The sequence below is a fragment of the Bos javanicus genome, chromosome 28, assembly GCF_032452875.1.
Source record: "Bos javanicus breed banteng chromosome 28, ARS-OSU_banteng_1.0, whole genome shotgun sequence".
In the NCBI taxonomy this organism is placed as follows: Eukaryota; Metazoa; Chordata; class Mammalia; order Artiodactyla; family Bovidae; genus Bos; species Bos javanicus.
The window spans coordinates 6,261,938-6,280,869 of NC_083895.1; the positions used below are offsets into that span (position 1 = coordinate 6,261,938).

The window sequence follows — 18,932 nt, forward strand, 5'->3', positions numbered from 1 at the left end:
ATATCGTATACTCATGCATATATACAGAATCTAGAAAAATGGTACTGAAGAATTTATTTGCAGGGTAGCAATGGAGAAACAGACATAGAGAATAGATTTATGGACATGGGGAGAGGAAAAGAGAGGGTGAGATGTATGGAGAGAGTAACATGGAAAGTTCAGTTCAGTTCAGTTCAGTCGCTCAGTCATGTCCTACTCTTTGTGACCCCGTGAACCGCAGCATGCCAGGCCTCACTGTCCATCACCAACTCCCAGAGTCCACCCAAACCCATGTCCATTGAGTCGGTGATGCCATCCAACCATCTCATCCTCTGTCATCCCTTTCTCCTCCTGCCCTCAATCTTTCCCAGCATCAGGGTCTTTTCAAATGAGTCAGCTCTTTGCATCAGGTGGCCAGAGTATTGGAGTTTCAGTTTCAGCATCAGTCCTTCCAATGAATATTCAGGACTGATTTTCTTTAGGATAGACTGGTTGTATCTCCTTGCAGTCCAAGGGACTCTCAAGAGTCTTCTCCAACACCACAGTTCAAAAGCATCAATTCTTCAGCGCTCAGCTTTCTTTATAGTCCAACTCTCACATCCATATATGACCACTGGAAAACCTTACATTACCAATATAGATAGCCAACAGGAATTCGCTGTATGGCTCAGGAAACCCAAACAGGGGCTGGGGTGGGATGCGGAGGGTGATGAGAGGGAGGTTCAGGAAGGAGGGGGCATGGGTGTACCTATGGCTGATTCATGTTGAAGTTTGACAGAAAACAACAAAATTCTGTAAGACAATTATCCTTCAATTAAAAAACAAATAAAAGTTTAAAAAAATCATAAAAAGTCTCCTAAATATTCTAGCTTTCAGGGACTGTGACCAGTGTACAGATACGTGTTCAGTGCCCTATTGGAGCCCTGTGCCCCTAAAGGAACATCTCTCTGTTATTACAGGTCAGCCTCTCTTTGGTTAGAATTCCTAGTCCAGTGTGAGTTTGCCTATGAATGCAGTTCAAAGACCCAGGCTTCCCCTTTGATAAATCCACTTTAGGAGTTGATATACTGGATATAAGTCTTAGAAATGACTGGATGCAGGAGATAAACTGTGGAGTCATGTAGATACAGCTTATCATTCAGTAATAACCTGAAATTGCCATTCTCAAGAATGGCCTCCAGGGAAGACAAAGTTTCTGGCATGATTCCAATGGGATGCAGAGGGTAGCAGAGCTGTGTTGGGGAGTCTTCCCTTTGCAGACCATTGGATAAATCACAGATGTGTTCATAGCCCTGAAAATATCTGTAGTTTACTAATGATATATTTTTCTTTTTCCCTGGCCAGGAATCTTACATCTTTTCAGCAGAACTTGGAGAAAAATGTGAAACCATAGGCAAGAAGCTATTGTACTTAGAAGATCAACTGCACGTGGCAATCCACAGTCATGATGAAGATCTCATTCATATCCTTTTAATCCTGCAGATGGAGCACCTGTTAAGTTACTTTGTAAAAGAAAGTCTTAAAAAATTGCACAGTTTTCCTATGCCTCAGCAGATGGAAACAAATAGATACTCCTGGTATTTAGAGTTCAACACACCTCTGATCTCTGAGATTATTCAGTATGCGATGTTTTCTCTTTAGGTTTTGGTAAGTTGGCATTTTTGATGACTAAACCTGACTGCTAATAATTACCAAAGAAATTCAGACATGCACAAAATGAGGCCAAATAAAAATGCAGTTTGGGGCTGTGCAGCTGGGTTTGTGGGGCTCACACGGTTGTGAGTCTGACTGCATCGGTTTTCTAGGGGCTTTCTGAATACCGAGAAACCCAAATCCATCTTCAGCTTCCTCTTCCATGCGATTCTGCTTTATAAGGGGCAGGAGAGTATCACACTAGTGGGACTTCATATCACTCCCTTCCAATTTTTTCTCATACAAGATTCAGTGCATTTCCTGTCATATCTGCAAATCCCTTTATCAAAACTAGTTGCCAGTGAGCAATATGGCACAAGAAACTGCTGGCTTAGGTGTCTGTCCACGTGAAGCATTGAATCGTGTATTAATCAGTGTGTGGTTTGTCCCTGGTTAGTTCTTCTGAGGGCAGAGGAGTGCATGCAAGATGGATGAAGGCATATACAGCTCCGTCCTGTATTTTTTTTAGGTATTTAATCATAAGTTGAAACTTCTCTAGATGAAAGTACATCTTTGTTCATTTATCCTTTCTGTTCAGTAGTATGACTTTTATTAGATGTATTTGTGAGAAATGTAGCTATTTTGAACTTTGTTTCTCATTGCTGTCTTTTCAGAATTCTAGTTCTTATCAGACTTTATCTGGAATACGTGTGTATGTTTAAAGAGATTTGAATGGTCAAGCATTAATCATAATCACAAGTATTCAGATCCACAGTCTAATGATGGATTCAGTGTTGTGTTTCCTTTCTCCTTATAACCTGAAATCTTTCACCTTGCTTATTAAATTTAGGAGGAAAAAATTTTTCAACTTAATCAGTGATTATTTCCAATTGCTCAAGGTACATTTTTAAAAGCAGACATTCTGTTTTTTGTAAGTCCCTGCCCCTAATAAACTGTTATTTAAGCTCTTATTAAAAAGCTGGCCAAAGAAGCAGTAGCAGTATATTTGCCTTTTACTTTTGTTTATTTCATGTTCATGGATCCCACAGATTTGACAGTTGTTAGGGGAGTATGGCCTCCAGCAGATGGACAAGTGACAGTCTGCGCCGGGGCATCTGGGAGCAGGGTCCTGCCGAGGGCCAGTGCACACTGAGTGGCTCCTGGCCAGCAGGTGGGCTTGTTCGTCAGTGGGAAAACCCCTCAGCTTCTGGTGGGCTCAGGTAACAGTTCTGACAGCTGCATTTGAGGTCTGTGTTAGCCTCTCATTTAGACATTTTCAAAAACGTTAGTTTGACTCTAGGGAATTGGGTTTTCTCTTTAATAGATTTGGGTAGTGGGAAGGAGGCTGAGAGGGGACAGAGATGTGTATAAATGGGATGCTTTTAGTGTTCCCAACCCAGATTCAGGAGCAATGGGATCATGGACAGTGGATAATGCCTCTATCAGTTCAGTTCAGTTCAGTTCAGTCTCTCAGTCGTGTCCGACTCTTTGCAACCCCATGAACTGCAGCACACCAGGCCTCCCTGTCCATCACAAACTCCCGGAGTTCACTCAGACTCATGTCCATTGAGTCAGTGATGCCATCCAGCCATCTCATCCTCTGTCGTCCCCTTCTCCTCCTGCCCCCAATCCCTCCCAGCATCAGGGTCTTTTCCAATGAGTCAACTCTTCGCATGAGGTGGCCAAAGTACTGGAGTTTCAGCTTTAACATCAGTCCTTCCAATGGACACCCAGGACTGATCTCCTTTAGGATGGACTGGTTGGATCTCCTTGCAGTCCAAGGGACTCTCAAGAGTCTTCTCCAACACCACAATTCAAAAGCATCAATTCTTCAGCACTCAGCTTTCTTCACAGTCCAACTCTCACATCCATCCATGACCACTGGAAAAACCATAGCCTTGACTAGACGAACCTTTGTTGGCAAAGTAATGTCTCTGCTTTTTAATATGCTGTTTAGGTTGGTCATAACTTTCCTTCCAAAGAGTAAGCGTCTTTTAATTTCATGGCTGCATTCACCATCTGCAGTGATTTTGGAGCCCCCAAAAATAAAGTCAGCCACTGTTTCCACTGTTTCCCCATCTATCTGCCATGAAGTGATGGGACCAGATGCCATGATCTTTGTTTTCTGAATGTTGAGCTTTAAGCCAACTTTTTCACTCTCCTCTTTCACTTTCATCAAGAGGCTTTTTAGTTCCTCTTCACTTTCTGCCATAAGGGTAGTGTCATCTGCATATCTGAGGTTATTGATATTTCTCCCAGCAATCTTGATTCCAGCTTGTGCTTCATCCAGCCCAGCATTTCTCATGATGTACTCTGCATAGAAGTTAAATAAGCAGGGTGACAATATACAGCCTTGACATACTCCTTTTCCTATTTGGAACCAGTCTGTTGTTCCATGTCCAGTTCTATCTGTTGCCCCCTGCCCTGCATATAGGTTTCTATAGGTTTAGAGATGCCTCTATAAGCATCTCTAAAGTCAGATAACAACAGGTACCTGTAAGGTTCCCAGGTGCCACAAGTAAGCACCTGCCTGCCAGTGCAGGAGATGTGAGAGATGTGGATTTGATCCGTGAGTCAGGAAGATCCTCTGGACGGAAGGGCATGATAACCCACTCCAGTATTCTTTCCCTGGAGAATCCCATGGACAGAGGAGCCTGGCTGCTTCAGTCCATAGGGTCATAAAGAGTCGGACACAACGGAAGTGACTGAGCATGCACCCACTAAGGTTTTTATTTGAGTTAAATGGGTTAAGATTCAGAAAATGTGTTGAACATAGTTCTTATACATGGTTAAGTGCTTGGTTTTAGGAAGAAAAACATTTTCAGTGTCAGTGTCACAAGATCAAACCACATCCCATTTTTATATGAGGTTTCAAGATAGATTTTTTTCAATCATTTTGTAATAAATCCTTGAGAGAACTGATTGGTAACCCTACAATGACTTATATGAAAAGTCATTTCATTCTGATAAAATTTCTATAGACAAATAGGGATTATTATTTCTACTTGATAATTGAGAAGACTGAGGCTTAGAAATTGCATGACTGTCCAAGATCATTTCTGACGAACGGCAAAGCATCCAGCCACCTGCCCATGGTCCTTCATGGCCAATCAGGAGGCAGCCATGCCTGTACATAGCTGGACAGGCTTGTTCTGTGGAACACACAATTACTATCAAAATGTTAAGCTTTAATAAGAGGTGTTAAGTGAAGATATGTTCATTGAGAATTTTGCTAGTCCTTGCTGAAATAAATGGAAACGTAGAGGGAACAGGTCAAACCAGGATTGGGAAGCACTGGTTTTGGTACTGAAGTCACCCTCCACCAATAACATTTACACCACAATATGGATTTCAATGCAGACTTTCCTCTGCAACTCTGGCTTTGTTCTGTGTCACTGATTGAGAGTAAATACAAAGAAGGTATCTTTGAATTCAAACAGAGTGGTGCTTAGTGGATCTCGGTGCCTTCAGATAGAAAGGCACATTTACAAGGCACTGCTGAAGCTTCTTACACAAACTGAAGCTCTTGTTTCAAATGAGAGCTTATCTCGATTCAAAGAGGCTGCTGAAATCCTCCAGCCAAACTCCAACTGGTTTGTGTTTCCATTCTTCATCAAAGAGACAAAGCTGAGTGCAGTTGAAAGAAACAGCTTGCCATCAACAACAGGAAAGAATTTCCCAGCGAGTGTAGTACTTTTGTTTGATTCCATTAAGGACTCTGCCAGAGCCTCCTGTGTGTAGGCTGCAGAGTGAAAACATGATTAATTCGAGCCCACATCAATGTCCATGTCCAGAAGATTCAAGCCTTGAACACCGCAGATGCGGGAGGCACGGAACTTTGCATAAGCCATGAGTGTGAGAAAGCCCTGGGGCTGTAGCATCAGGGGAGGGTGGGCCAGTCACAAGCAGCGGGGCTGATCTTCCCAGCAGATCCTCTGGGCATCCTGATTTAACATCAAGGCTGTGGACAGCTGACTTGTAGTCTCTTGCTTTTATGAAGAAGACACTGGATTGACAGAGTGGAGGAAGGGAAGAAGACAGGCCGTGTCTCTTCATCCTCCTGACAGGCTCACTAAATCACACCGAGTAACAGCACCAACCCGTCAGGAAGCACACGGCAAGCATCTGAGAAGAGTCTGCAGCCTTAATTGGAAGAGCCGGCATCACAGAGGTGACTCACGCCTGGCATCTAAGGCGAGGACGGGAGGTGCGACTTCACTGCCACTCAAGCCGGGATTTCCAGGAGTGTTTGTCTGAGTCTGTAGTATAATTTCACAGTCACTTTGGATCCTAATTAGCAGTTGTGTTTTGAAAAAACATGTTAAGGGGATGGAATCATTCCTCCCCGTACATAGTGCTTTAACTGAAAACCACCTAAGTTAGGTGGATGTTTTAGCAGCGATTTTTCTCTTTCTCCTTCATCTTCTACAACACACTTTCAGAAGGAAAGAAGGACACCTAGGAGTGGGACACTTAGCATATTTCAGAGCCCCCAGGGTAGTTCTGCACGCCTCTGAATCCTAGATGAGATGGGACAGACTGATTCTATCTGTGGTTCTATTTGCATTCATGTCCAGGAAACCCTCCTGGATTTCTGTTCTTTCTCTTTACTTGGAATGCGTGGTGCCCAATCCATTAGTTTTGGTGGTGCTTGATGGCATGCAAACACTAAATACATCCAGATACATGCACAGATGCCACATGAGCTTAAGAGCCCTTGTTTGGTTCAGCTTTAAAACATGCAGCTGTAACTGACAAAGGAAATGGGAGTTTGGGGGGCTTGCTCTTGCCTCCTTGGAAATGCTTTCATCTTCTAGAACTGAAGAGCTGGAAGAGGGATTGTGACCATCATGGTGTCATAGATGAAAGAACCGAGACCCTAAGATGCTGCAGTTTGACCATTGTGTGCACTGGTCTGATGCGAATATGGGGGCCGGGGTTCTTCCCTCTGGCCCCCATGAAAAGGAGTGGAATGGGAAGAGGAGGAGTAGGAGCCCAGGAGAGGTGTGGACACCTGGCTCCTACTGCAGGCTTAGCACAGGTGAACTTGGCCCTGGGTGGCACCAAAGGAAGTGGGCCTGCCCAAGCTTCACAACCTTTGAGGCTGCTGCCTGTGGACGGGGCTTTCCTCTTTGCTCGTCAACAACTGTGCCCCTCACTTTTGGCTTTGGGAATGAAGTAAAGTTCCCAGGACTGTGGCCACAGGGCCTGCAGAGGAATCACTGTTGATAAGGAAAAAATAATTTAGCAAATGAGTAACTTACTTCTTTTGGAAGCAAAGGAGATCAGATGAACTGAAGACCGTCGTTTGACCCAGCTAATAAAACGATTGCTTGGAATCACAATTGGCAGTAAAATTCTCAATTGTTTTTGATATATAAACAAAGACCCCTTTGAAAAAATCTGAGGATCTTTGGACATGGCTGCCCTAAAGGACAGTGTTGTCTTAGCACTAGAAGACTCATGTGAAACGTGCCTTTATTCATTGCAAACACACTCTGCACAATTTTACTATCAAGAAGTAATGTTCTTGGCACTTCCCTGCTGGTGCACTAGTTAAGAATCCACCTTTCAATGGAGGGGACATGGATTCAATCCCTAGTCAAGGAGCAAAGATCTCACTTGCTTCCAGGCAGCCAAGCCCATGTGGCAAAACTCCCAAGCTCATGTGCTACAGCGAAGACCCAGCACAGCCAAACTTTTAAAAAACATTTTTTAATTGTAAAAAAATTTTTTAAAGAAGTAATACTCCTGCCTAATACACCTGTAGTCTATAGCGAGGTGGTCTCGGGTTCCAAGGGGTTTTTAAAGATACTGGCATGCCAATCCTTGTGCCGTTGTTGTGATTAATGGGCTGAATTTCTTAGCTGCCACAGATCTTTGGTGGCGTATCTGTTACAGAGGATGAAATACCCACTTGGCTGAGAGGCTGCTAGAGCACAGGCATACTAAGAATCATTTAACTCCTTTTAGACCTCTTCTTGCACTTAGATGTAATGAGCACCTCTGTCATATATACATAAATTCCAACACCGAAGTTTTACTCTGTTTCCTCAGAACTTTCACAAAACACATGGTCAAACGCCAATCGGCTTTAACTATGAACTTATTGGGGGAGCAGTCAGGAAAATCTGCATTTTATGAGTAAGATAATGAAAGCATCGGACGGTTTGCCAGCTTCCCAGAGCTGGTGGGCACATCCTCAAATTTCCATCTTCTCATTCCTCCCTGTGTCCCTGGAGATTATTGTCTGAGGGCTGAGATTGTCTGAGATTATTGTCTGAGTGTTATTTTAGTTGTATAACATAGTCTTTCTCTTTTGTGGCTTCTCTCTCACTTTCTTTTCAAAACCCTTTTTCAGTGTGTTCTCCCAGTGCTAGACATTTTATGACTAGACATTTTATGAGTTCTTTAAGAGGCAGTTGAGTTTGGTTCAGTTTCTCTCTCTAAAAACCTTGGTTGTCATTCAGCATATCACAAGAGTGGGGCCTGTAGTCCCAGACTGCCTATCAGAGGTAATGAAGTCTCAGGAGTTTGTCCAGATTCATGAACTGCTTAAGCTCTGTGCTTACTCTTTATAAACGTAGCTTAACTTTGTGACTAATCGGCAGCTTGGTATTTGGTCTGGGACCACTTATGCTCTTGCTCGTATAAAGTCATATGTGTTTTCACTAAAGACTAACAGAGCTGTTCAGAGAAACAGAAGAAAACGAAATCTTTTAAAAAAGGAAAAAGACAAGTATTGGATACTTTCTTCTCTTGGATCTCAACTCCACCCTTGTTCCCCCCCACCCTCAAGTTCAAGTGCAAAGAGTGAATCATCATAGTAGACGTATGTAAATTATGTAAATGATGAAGTCTGGTGAGGCTTCAAGAGCAAGAATAACTGCCAAAGCCTTGTCAGGGTGGCTCAGCGATTTTTGCTTAGGTGAGGTTCATTTGCATAATTCCCAGGATCCTTTGGAATTCCTTATTTAAAAAAGAAAAAAGAACGCTTCCTATAGTCATAACCTGAAGGTATCTGTATCTCTTGACACTGCATCAACATCGCATTTGGATAAAACAACATTGTAGTAGATGTAGGCAGTCTGAGTGGGAAGATTTCTGCAAGCTGCTTACCCCCTAAAGCTTTCTGTCTTCATATCTGATCTAGTAATATTTAAGTGGTCTGACCTCGTGCAATGACTTAACAGTATTTAAGTGGTATCAACATGTTTCTGTGTTTCTTCTTAAGTTCCTGTTGGATGAAGTTAAATTAGTTTGCTTATTAAATTAAGAGAATCTAAGCCACCACTCATTCTGTATTTGTCTTAGAATTGTTCTGACTGCAGGCACACCAGGAAAAGCAGAGTTAGCTGTGGACAGACAGGAAGACAATTGTTGGTTAAATGTTCCTGAGCTTAAACACCTAGAAGAGAGCTCATCTCTTTAAAGGATGGCAGTCATATTATTTATTCCATAGGATTACTTGCCAAGTTCCCTGTGATTGCTTTATCTACAGGAGAAACAACTTTATAGGTTAGGAAACTAAGAGCCCAACAGTTTAAAGAAAAATATATCAACCAACTAGCCAACCTAGAGAATGCAAGCTCCCTGCCTTATGTCAAGTCTCTAGTGCCCCGAATGGCTGTTTTACAAGTACCCTAGAGCATAATAACACATGAGAGCAGTTTAGAACTAAAGGTGTTTTGAAGTCATTGTTTCAGGAGAAAACTGAGATTCAAAATGATTTACACAAGGTGACAAGGCTGGCCAATGGCCAACAGGCACTGTAACTCATGACTCAATGTGGACCTGTGGTGGTGCCCAGTCCTGGCTTTCTCCAGAAGACTCTGGTTTCCAGCCTTCTTTCCTTTCCACTGTCAGAGCACTTGGATGTGCCAGGGGCCCCCACCCCAGCAGGGGGCTTAGCAGGAGTACAGTCACTCTGACCATATTCCGTGGAGCATCCTAGCTTGCCATCTGTCTCAGTCTAAAAGCTGACTCTTCTTTTTCCTGTTGGAAACCTTCCTTGAGACAGTCAATGACCTCGGGCCTCGTAGGAACTGCAGTCACTCTTAAAAGACGTGTAACATTTGTATTAATATTTAATTGGTCCAATTTGGAGGAACTTGAAACTGCAATTAGAGGGCAGTGCCCATCTGCTTTCAGCAGGCACGTGGCTCTTCCCAGATCCCTGGGAGGCTGCAGGGGCCGCCCGTCACCTTCACGTGTGTTCCTTAACAACATGCGCACAGTCTCTCAAGGGGGAGCTCCAGATGGTGAAGGAAACTCTCCAGGCCATGGCCCTGCAGCTCCAGCCAGCAAAGGAGGCGGGGGAGAGGGAGGCTGCAGCTTCCTGTGTGACAGCTGGCATCCGGGAAGCACAGTCCTGAGGCCTGACAGGATGGAGGGTGAGTGACTGTGTCATCAGCATGAGTGCTGGGGGCCTCTCCCATCTCTTCTGCATAACCAGTGTGCCTGAACCCATTACGGAGATGCGCAGCCTGGATGCCCAGCCAAAGGGTGGTCCTCTCTTCTGGGGCTGAGTTCAGGGGAGTTTGCAGATTGGAATATGCAGGGCAGGGGGTCATCTGCTGATTTCCTTCTGTCAGTCTGAGACACTTTTACTGTGTCATTAACAAGAGCATCCTGCAGAGGACTTGAAAAAAATCTCTCCATTACAGACCCCATTAGACAGACAGTGAAAGTGAAAGTGTTAGTCGCTCAGTCGTGTCCAACTCTTTGCGACCCCATGAACTGTAGCCCCCCAGGCTCCTCTGTCCATGGAATTTTCCAGGCAAGAATACTGAGGTGGGTTGCCATTCTCTTCTCCAGGGAATCTTCCCAACCTTGGGATCAAACCTGGGTCTCCTGCCTTGCAGGCAGATTCCTTACCATCTGAACCTCATTCCACCAAGGGAGCCTCATTAGACAGAAGTTGGGGTGAATTCTCCTAGAAAGATGTCTCTTTTCCTGCATCATCTTGCTTTCCGCTGCAATTAAAATAGCTCCTGATTTAAGGAACTTATAAAAAAGGAAAGCATACATGTCTCTCTCATCATACCTGCTACATTTTCCTACAGGCGCACGGTATAAGGGAGCTAATTAACCCTAGAATCTGGAAGTAAAAGCTTTTCACCTTAACTTCTCCTGTGATTCTTCATCATCTCAGGAGAATTAAGATCAAAATTTCCAGAAGGTATTTTTAAAGAGACAGCCTATCAGGAACCCCAGCCGTCTGGTTTTCCTGTTGTGGCAATGCCTATCTTTATAGGATGGTCCCTGATGTTTCATCAGGACTTGCTGAAATTCACCGACAACTAGAGCAGGAAGGGAGTAGGGGCCATAAGTGGGTTGGGAAATTATTTAAATGTTTAAACCTCTCCTATATTCCCCTGAACCAGTCTCACCCAGGGTCAGGCAGGACATGGAAATGGAAAGTTCCAGTGCAGTATAGTACTCAGCGAGGCAGGGCTGTACTCAGATAATCAGTGCTATACTCAGTTAATCACTGCTGTGCTTGGTTAACCAGTGCTGTACTCAGTCATGCAGTGTTATATTCAGTGAGGCAGTGCTGAACTCAGTTAACCAGTGCTGTACTCAGTGAGGCAGTGCTGAACTCAGTTAACCAGTGCTGTACTCAGTGAGGAAGGACTGTAGTCAGTAATAGTAATGTGGAGCACTGAAGGCCCCTCCCTGCTGAAGCAGCTGTAGAACAGGCTGAGCTCACCCAACAGCACTTCCCAAGGTGCACTGAGGAAGGCAGCCTTGAGAGATGCTCTGCAGACACACCGCTCTCCTTTGGCATGTTTGGGAAGATTCCTATGCCATCATTTCTGCTGGAAAGCAATGGTGCAATCAGCATATTAGCCTTTGAGAGTGCTTCAAGTAAGAAAACCCTCCTGATTCCGTCTCACCCCAAACTCCCCAAGTTTAATGGATCATAGTTTTTAAATTTAAATTCTATTAATATTCCATCAGTCAACTGCATTCTCTAGGGGTGTCATGATCCATATGCTGGTTTATATCACTTATGTATGCATTAGAGATGAAACTCAAAACCTTTGCTATGCTGTGTTGTCCTTAGCTGCTCAGTCATGTCTGACTCTGCGATCCCATGGACTGAAGCCCAGCAGGCTCCTCTGTCCATGGGGATTCTCCAGGCAAGAATACTGGAGTGGGTTGCCATGCTCTCCTCCATGGGATCTTCCCAACCCAGGGATTGAATCCAGGTTTTGACGGGGTCCAGCCCCGGCTGATCCAGGGTATTCGAAGCAGGGACAGCGTCGGCGAGGATCAGGATACAATAGCTTCAATTAAATATTAATTAGAGATATAGAATAGAATGAGGATAGCTCAGTAGGAAAATTCAGTGGAGAAAAGAGGCTGAGTAGCTTGGTTTACACGGGAGACCAATAAAACTTCAAGACAAGAAGCTTGCACCACTTACGTAGGCCGCAGGCATCCTTCCATTTTCCCGAAGGAGAGGAGACACTGAGGCCTCCCCAGTCGGATCTTAGAAGCCCAGGCATAATTAGTAAGCTTGGTGGGTTCCGCGCTCCAGATGGAGACTCAGCCAGAGTTTGAGAGGGAGAAAGACATGGGGAGACCAGTATTTCGAGGAACTGATCCCAATTCTTTATTTTCCGGGGTCTGTTTTTATACACTAAGATGTTATACAAAAGTCATGTGGGGACAGCAGTCCTGACTTTTATTAAAGTCAGGTACTTCATACAAATGTATACAGAGGTCTTAGGGGTGTTACATCATCTTCTGGCCAGGGGGCCTGCTGACAATTTATGACCCTCTCCTTGTGACAGTGGTCAGTCAACCAGAACACTTATTTCTCCAAGGGTGATTATTCTTAAAACAGACGCCACCCAAATAAAGTTACATTCCTATAGGGTGAGGGTGTAGTGGGTTTTAGTTAAGGAAAGAATTTACTTAGCCTAAGGTCTGACGTGATTTATATCAAAAGTTAATACTTATTTCTTCTATATATTCATTAATGTGTGTAAGGGCAGGGGATGTGGAGACTTAGCAACAAACGTTGGCTCAACAAATGAAAAACCCTTCACCAATACAATTTCTAATCAGCCCACTATACTTATACCAATGGTTTTCTAACTTTTCTAAGGAACCTGTTTTTAGAAGGTTTAAAGCATCTTGTGCCTCTCACGGTTGGGAGGCTGTGGGCAATCACATGGGGCCGGACAAGCCTGTCAGGCAGGCTAGAGAACCTTCAGAAGAGTTTGTATGTTAAAACACTCTTGTCATGCCCAGGAATTATTACTAACTGGAGCTCTAAGTTAACTCCTTCTCCAAAAGAGGTGGTGGGGGACAGCCCCCCGTAAAGTCAGAGGTGTAGGTGAGAGCACAAAGTAGTAAAGTAGGCAGGCTCTGGTTATGGGGGTAGATGCTCGAGGATTTCTAGGGGGACTCCTGAGGCTCGATCTCGCCTTTGAGTATGTCGAGCCTCCTTCCTCATGACCTTTGCCACGGGCGGAGTGCCTCACGCTGGCCCCCAACAAGGTTTCCCACATTGCAGGCAGATTCTTTACTGACTGAGCTACCAGTAAAGCCCCAAACTTTTGCAGTGTTGAGTTAGTAAGGACTGGCCACAGTTTGTAAGTGTAATTGACTAACTGGTGTTTTTATATTTCTGTCTCTTGATGCTCACAGGAGGAGTGACGCTCCTGTCTTCATTCAGATCCATGGACAGTTGACAATCTTTGTCGTTTCCTGAAGTCACACTGCCATTTCCAAAGGCAGCTGATGCTTTGCTCAGCCTTCCATGCTGTGCAGTGCTTCCGTCAGGAGATGGCCCTGCTTAAGCGAGCAGGTGGCTGTGGTCCAGGGAACAAGCAAAAGCACAGCATATGAATTTTCTGATTGTTTTTTCTAAAATTTTCTGGTGAGCACTTAAAAATATATACTATGCATATTTTAGTAATTATATAATTAGTTTGTTCTAGGAATGCTTTTCAGTGTTTTTCAGTGATGGAGCAAATTCCTGAATTATTTATCATGTCTAAGCAATATTATGTACTAGTCACATGGCACATGGAATTCCTCAGTCCTTGAATTAATTCCAGTGAAGCAAAACTTGTAGAGTCAGAATTGTCTCTAATGAATCCCTACTTTGAGAAGTGTCATCTTAAAAAACCCCACAAGACATTTTGGGAGTCACCTAACGCAAGTGTTTTATATTACTCAGGTACCATCATGAATAATTCTGTGAGGTTATGATGTAGCTGAAAATTCTGGAAGCTAATGACTATCTGAGTGTGCCCCAAATAAGTGTTCTCCAGTGCCCCAGTGGGCAGCATATCCATCTCCTTGTTGAGATGCCAGATCAAGGTGGGTGAATGATGCTTTAACCACCTGCTGCAGCTCATCCCTAGCCTGTGCTGGTGTCAGAGGCAACCAGGAAGCCTGCACAAGGCCAGGGTGTTTCTTCTGCCCACACGACCTTCTCACACCCCTCTTCAGCCACTGTGATCCCCAAAAACCCAGGGCTGTGTATCCGAAACCATAATATAGGACAGTTTCTGTCAGGGCAACATAAGAGGAGATTAGAACTTGAATTTAAAAGCCACAAAGCAATAACAATAAAAAAGCTAAGCTTTTATGGAGACAGTCAGGACCACAAGCACAAGTGCAGGTGGAAAATGATGACTTTGGGTCTGATTCCACGGCACCATGCAAGAGAATCAGTGATGAATCACGTGGTAGTCTGCACTGAGCTGCTGGCACCTGAACGCCAGCCATTTGTCTTCCACCAGCCTGAGCCGTGGCATGTTCTCAGTCAGTGACATTCCCGGCTCCTTCTAACTTCTTGAAATTTCAACATCAAATGATCTTCCTCAAATCAGATGAACATGTAATATTAGAAACGATTCGCCCTGTGTAGTAGGGGTGGATTCCCCAGCACAGGAGCATGAAAATGCTCACGTGTGTGTTGGGACTGTTCCCACACCTTTGCAATCATTATCATCTTAATTCTTACTCCAACCTTAGGGGGCAGGTGTTTGTAGTTGATGGAACTGCACCTCGGGAGACTGATGAACATTACCCACAGCACAGAGCAGGTGAATAGGGGACCAGAAGCAACAGTTAGACCCCCGAAGACAGGTAGACCACTCTTACCTGTGTTCTTACTAAAGTGCTTTCAATGTCTTTGGGGGACTATTTGTTCCCCTAGAGCTTATTTGTTCCCTTGAGAACAGGTGGTCATCTTGGAACTCCTGCTTAAGAATCAGAGAACTGAGCCTAGGGAAACCCTGGCTCCTCACACCCTGAGTTGAGCCTCGCTGCACTGTGACCATGAAGTCTAGGCTCAGACAGGCTTCAAGGACCTGCCACCCACCACTGTCCTAATCCACCATTCATTCCCCATCCCCTGTAAAGTCATGCCAGGAACAACCACCTACTCCCCGACAACAGGCAGATTTTCTTGAAAACATCCATCTAATCGGTGTTTTTCAGAAAACATTAGAGAAAGCAGCTTTACACTCACTGTTTAATGGCTTACATTAAGAAGTAACTTGATGCTCTAATTTTGAATATCCTCATCTTATCTAATCTTTGAATTTTGTCATGTAATTTATTACTTCATGAAATTTACTTTTTATGTGTTAAACTAAAAATGTTACCCAAGTCATTGGTGCACCTTTAACAATTTTTTTTTCTTTTTTTTTTTTTTATCTTCTGGAGTATGGAGGATAGAAAAATGTAACAGCTTTACTCGTCTCATCTTTCTGTTATAGGATGAGTCATGTACTTACATTGCACAAAATGTTTGTAATAAAGCAATGCTTTAAAAGTGTGTATGTGCTTACTTTCAGATATTAACCAGTCATAAAATGATAGAATTTTCTATTCCAGACCCTTTGAAGAAATTGAAAATAACATTACTATTAAATGGGGAACAGGACAGAGTGTCCACTAACAACACTGAAATATTTTACTGGAGGTACTGGCTTAGGCCAGAAAAATAAATGAGAGTTACAATCTGGAAAGGAGGAGATACAACATTAATAGTGACAGGTGATGTCATTGTTAGCCAGACAATCTAAGAGAATTAACGAACACAAAATTTACTTACACAAATAACAACACAATCAGCTTACCAAAATCAATATGCTTTACATATACAAATAATAATCAGAACATAAAGTATAAGAAAAGACCTACTTTCAATAGCAACAAGAAAAGAAAACAGCTAGGAACAAATATAAATAACAAACATACAAGCCTTGTCTGAAGGAAATTTTAAGATGAAGAACACAAGAGGAGAATTGAATACAGAGAATGACGTTAACTTTTGGGTAGAAAGTCATCATAAATTATCAGACCTCTGTAAATAAATTCATAAATATTACCTGATCCCAACAGAGTCACAAATGTATAGATATTCTCAGCAACCATTCTCTGCTTCATCCTTTCTAGAAATTCTTCATTCAGGTGCTTAAATTACAAATGTACTCACACATGAGCAGAGTTGCCATATGCATTTATACTGTTAAAGCAGTTAAACGAGGAATCCATTAGCCTGGGGGAGCTCCAGTGCCCTGGCACCTATACCAGCAAACCCACATCTAAGCCTGTAAATGCTTCAAGGTTATGAAATTGAGGCCTGAGGACGACCAGTCACAAACAGCCAATTAGGCTTTGAACTATAGACAATCAGTCCTTCCCTTGCTTCCACATTTTCTCTGTGAAACTTTTTCTTCCTCCTGTCAGTGGTGTCTCCCAATTACTTCTGGTTTGGCACTGATTCAGATTGATTTTTGCTCAAAAAAAAAAAAAAAAAAAAAATCTTAAAAAGTTTAAAATGCCTCAGTATATTTTTTAACAGCCCTATTGTTTGTAAGAGAGAAAATTGGAAACAAGCTAAATTTTCATCCATAGCAAACTGTTTTTAAATAAATTATGGCACAGCCACACTACGGAATGCTTTGAAGTTGCTAAAAGGTCTTTCTATACATGTCTACTTGCATCTGCAGAAATATCCCTGCAAAGGGGCCCACTTAACTTGGGGAAGAGGGTTGGAAGGAGATTTACTTTTTCTGTGTCCTGTTCTTTTAAAAATTTGTACCAAGTGCTTCTGCTTTTTATTCAAAAAATCAATTCTTTAAGAAAAAAGCCATGATCACGGAGACTGGAAGTGGGGCCTTGGGTAGGGCAGGGCACTTGGGCCCAGGTCCCCAGCACTGCCTCAGAATTTACCCCCTTATAAGCACCCACTGTGTACCCAGCACCATACTGGGGAGTGTGCCACATACTGGTGATAAAAAGACAACTGTCAGATGTTATGATCAAATGATCTGAAGGAAGTAACTAATAATATTTATCATTACAAATATTATGTTATAAAATATAAATATTACCATTTTAAAGACAAGGGATGAATTTTGTTTTGACACTTGAACAATGATGTCAGGTGGTAGAGTACCAAAAACTCAGTCCCTTCTGTAATTCCAGTTCTGGTCCTGGGTTAGGGAGTTGGGCAAAGCCTCCTTCCTCGGAACACAAGATCGAAGAGATCTAAGAGAGCTATAGTTGGCTGTGAAGTCAGAGTGCGGCTGGGGGATGGAGTTACATCTCTTCCCCATTGCTTCTTAGGAGTTACTTCTGCAATCAGTGTTTTATTCAAATAGGTAGGCCTTTAAAGGGGAGAAGGCGATGGCACCCCACTCCAGCACTCTTGCCTGGAAAATCCCATGGACAGAGGAGCCTGGTGGGCTGCAGTCCGTGGGGTCGCTAAGAGTCGGACACGACTGAGCGACTTCCCTTTCACTTTGCACTTTCATGCATTGGAGAAGGAAATGGCAACCCACTCCAGCGTTCTTGCCTGGAGAATCCGAGGGACGGGGGAGCCTGGTGGGCTTCCGTCTATGGGGTCGCCCAGAGTCGGACACGACTGAAGTGAGTTAGCAGCAGCAGCAGCATGCCTTGAAAGGGACCTACCACATATACTTTCACACTGGAGAAAGGAGGTTCTGACAGACACCAGAGTGAAGAACAGTCCAGAAAATATCTCTTCTCATTATTAAAATAACACATAAGAACTGATTGATTTTACTCTTCTGTTTTCAAGAGTTTGAAGCATCTATTGGAAACAGCTCAAGTGCATGACAGGAATTTGATCTCTTCCCATTGTCTATTTATTCACTCCAGAAATATTTATTGAATTCTTATTATAAAAATTGTTCTTTCTATGTTGAAAAGCAGAAACATTACTTTGCCAACAAAGGTTCGTCTAGTCAAGGCTATGGTTTTTCCAGTGGTCATGGATGGATGTGAGAGTTGGACTGTGAAGAAAGCTGAGCACCAAGGAATTGATGCTTTTGAACTGTGGTGTTGGAGAAGACTTGAGAGTCCCTTGGACTGTAAGGAGATCCAACCAGTCCATTCTAAAGGAGATCAGCCCTGGGTGTTCTTTGGAAGGAATGATGCTAAAGCTGAAACTCCAGTACTTTGGCCACCTGATGCGAAGAGTTGACTCATTGGAAAAGACCCTGATGCTGGGAGGAATTGGGGCAGGAGGAGAAGGGGACGGCAGAGAATGAGATGGCTGGATGGCATCACTGACTCGATGGACATGAGTCTGAGTGAACTCTGGGAGTTGGTGATGGACAGGGAAGCCTGGCGTGCTGCGGTTCATGGGGTCGCAAAGAGTCAGACATGACTGAGCAACTGAACTGAACTGAACTGATGATGGATAAATTTTTGACTATTTATAAATTTATAGAGGTTAAAATCTTAGTGAAAATCATTCAGCCAGTAATGAAAATATGCGTTGTTTCTCAGAACTCTTGGTTTTACATCTACATGATAAATTGTAAGACAATGCACACACAGAAAGACACCCAATAGCAGTTAAGTTCATATTAAGCAATAGTCACTCATTATTTTGTTTCCCATATTATTTTATTTATAAGAACAACATTAAAAATTGTTTTAAAAGATTCATGTATAATCTTCATTTTTCTATTCATCTACACAAAAATATATTTTCATTAAATTGCAGCTAGTATATTTTTTATTCTGCTTTTTATGTTTAAGATGATGGTATTTTCCATTTTGCTACATAATCATTGTAATCTTTGTATTTGTTGCTGCATAATGTTCTATCAAGTTGATCTGCTGTAACTTAGATATTCCTATGTCCATCCATCTGTCCTAAGTCACTTCAGTTTTCTCTGGCTCTTTGTGACTCTCAGGCTCCTCATGTCCATTTTGCCTGGGATTCTCCAGGCAAAAATACTGGGATGGGTTGCCATGGCCTCCTTCAGGGGATCTTCCTGACCCAGGGAAAGAACCAGTGTCTCTTA

At 43.1% G+C, this 18,932-nt stretch overlaps 1 protein-coding gene across 2 annotated transcripts in view; it reads left to right on the top strand.

Annotated features, from left to right (window-relative positions):
• Positions 1–18,566, top strand: part of DISC1 (DISC1 scaffold protein) — a 425,923-nt gene extending 407,357 nt beyond the window's left edge. Inside the window, exons 12-14 of one of the 2 annotated variants that reach the window (XM_061404828.1) lie at positions 1,324–1,441; positions 9,847–10,004; positions 13,276–18,566. In XM_061404828.1, coding sequence (XP_061260812.1) covers positions 1,324–1,441; positions 9,847–9,986 — 258 coding nt within the window. In that variant the 3' untranslated portion in view covers positions 9,987–10,004; positions 13,276–18,566. Of the gene's footprint in view, positions 1–1,323; positions 7,847–9,846; positions 10,005–13,275 lie in introns of those variants that run through there. The other variant, XM_061404827.1, reaches the window with a different exon arrangement.
• The last annotated feature ends 366 nt before the right edge of the window (positions 18,567–18,932 follow it).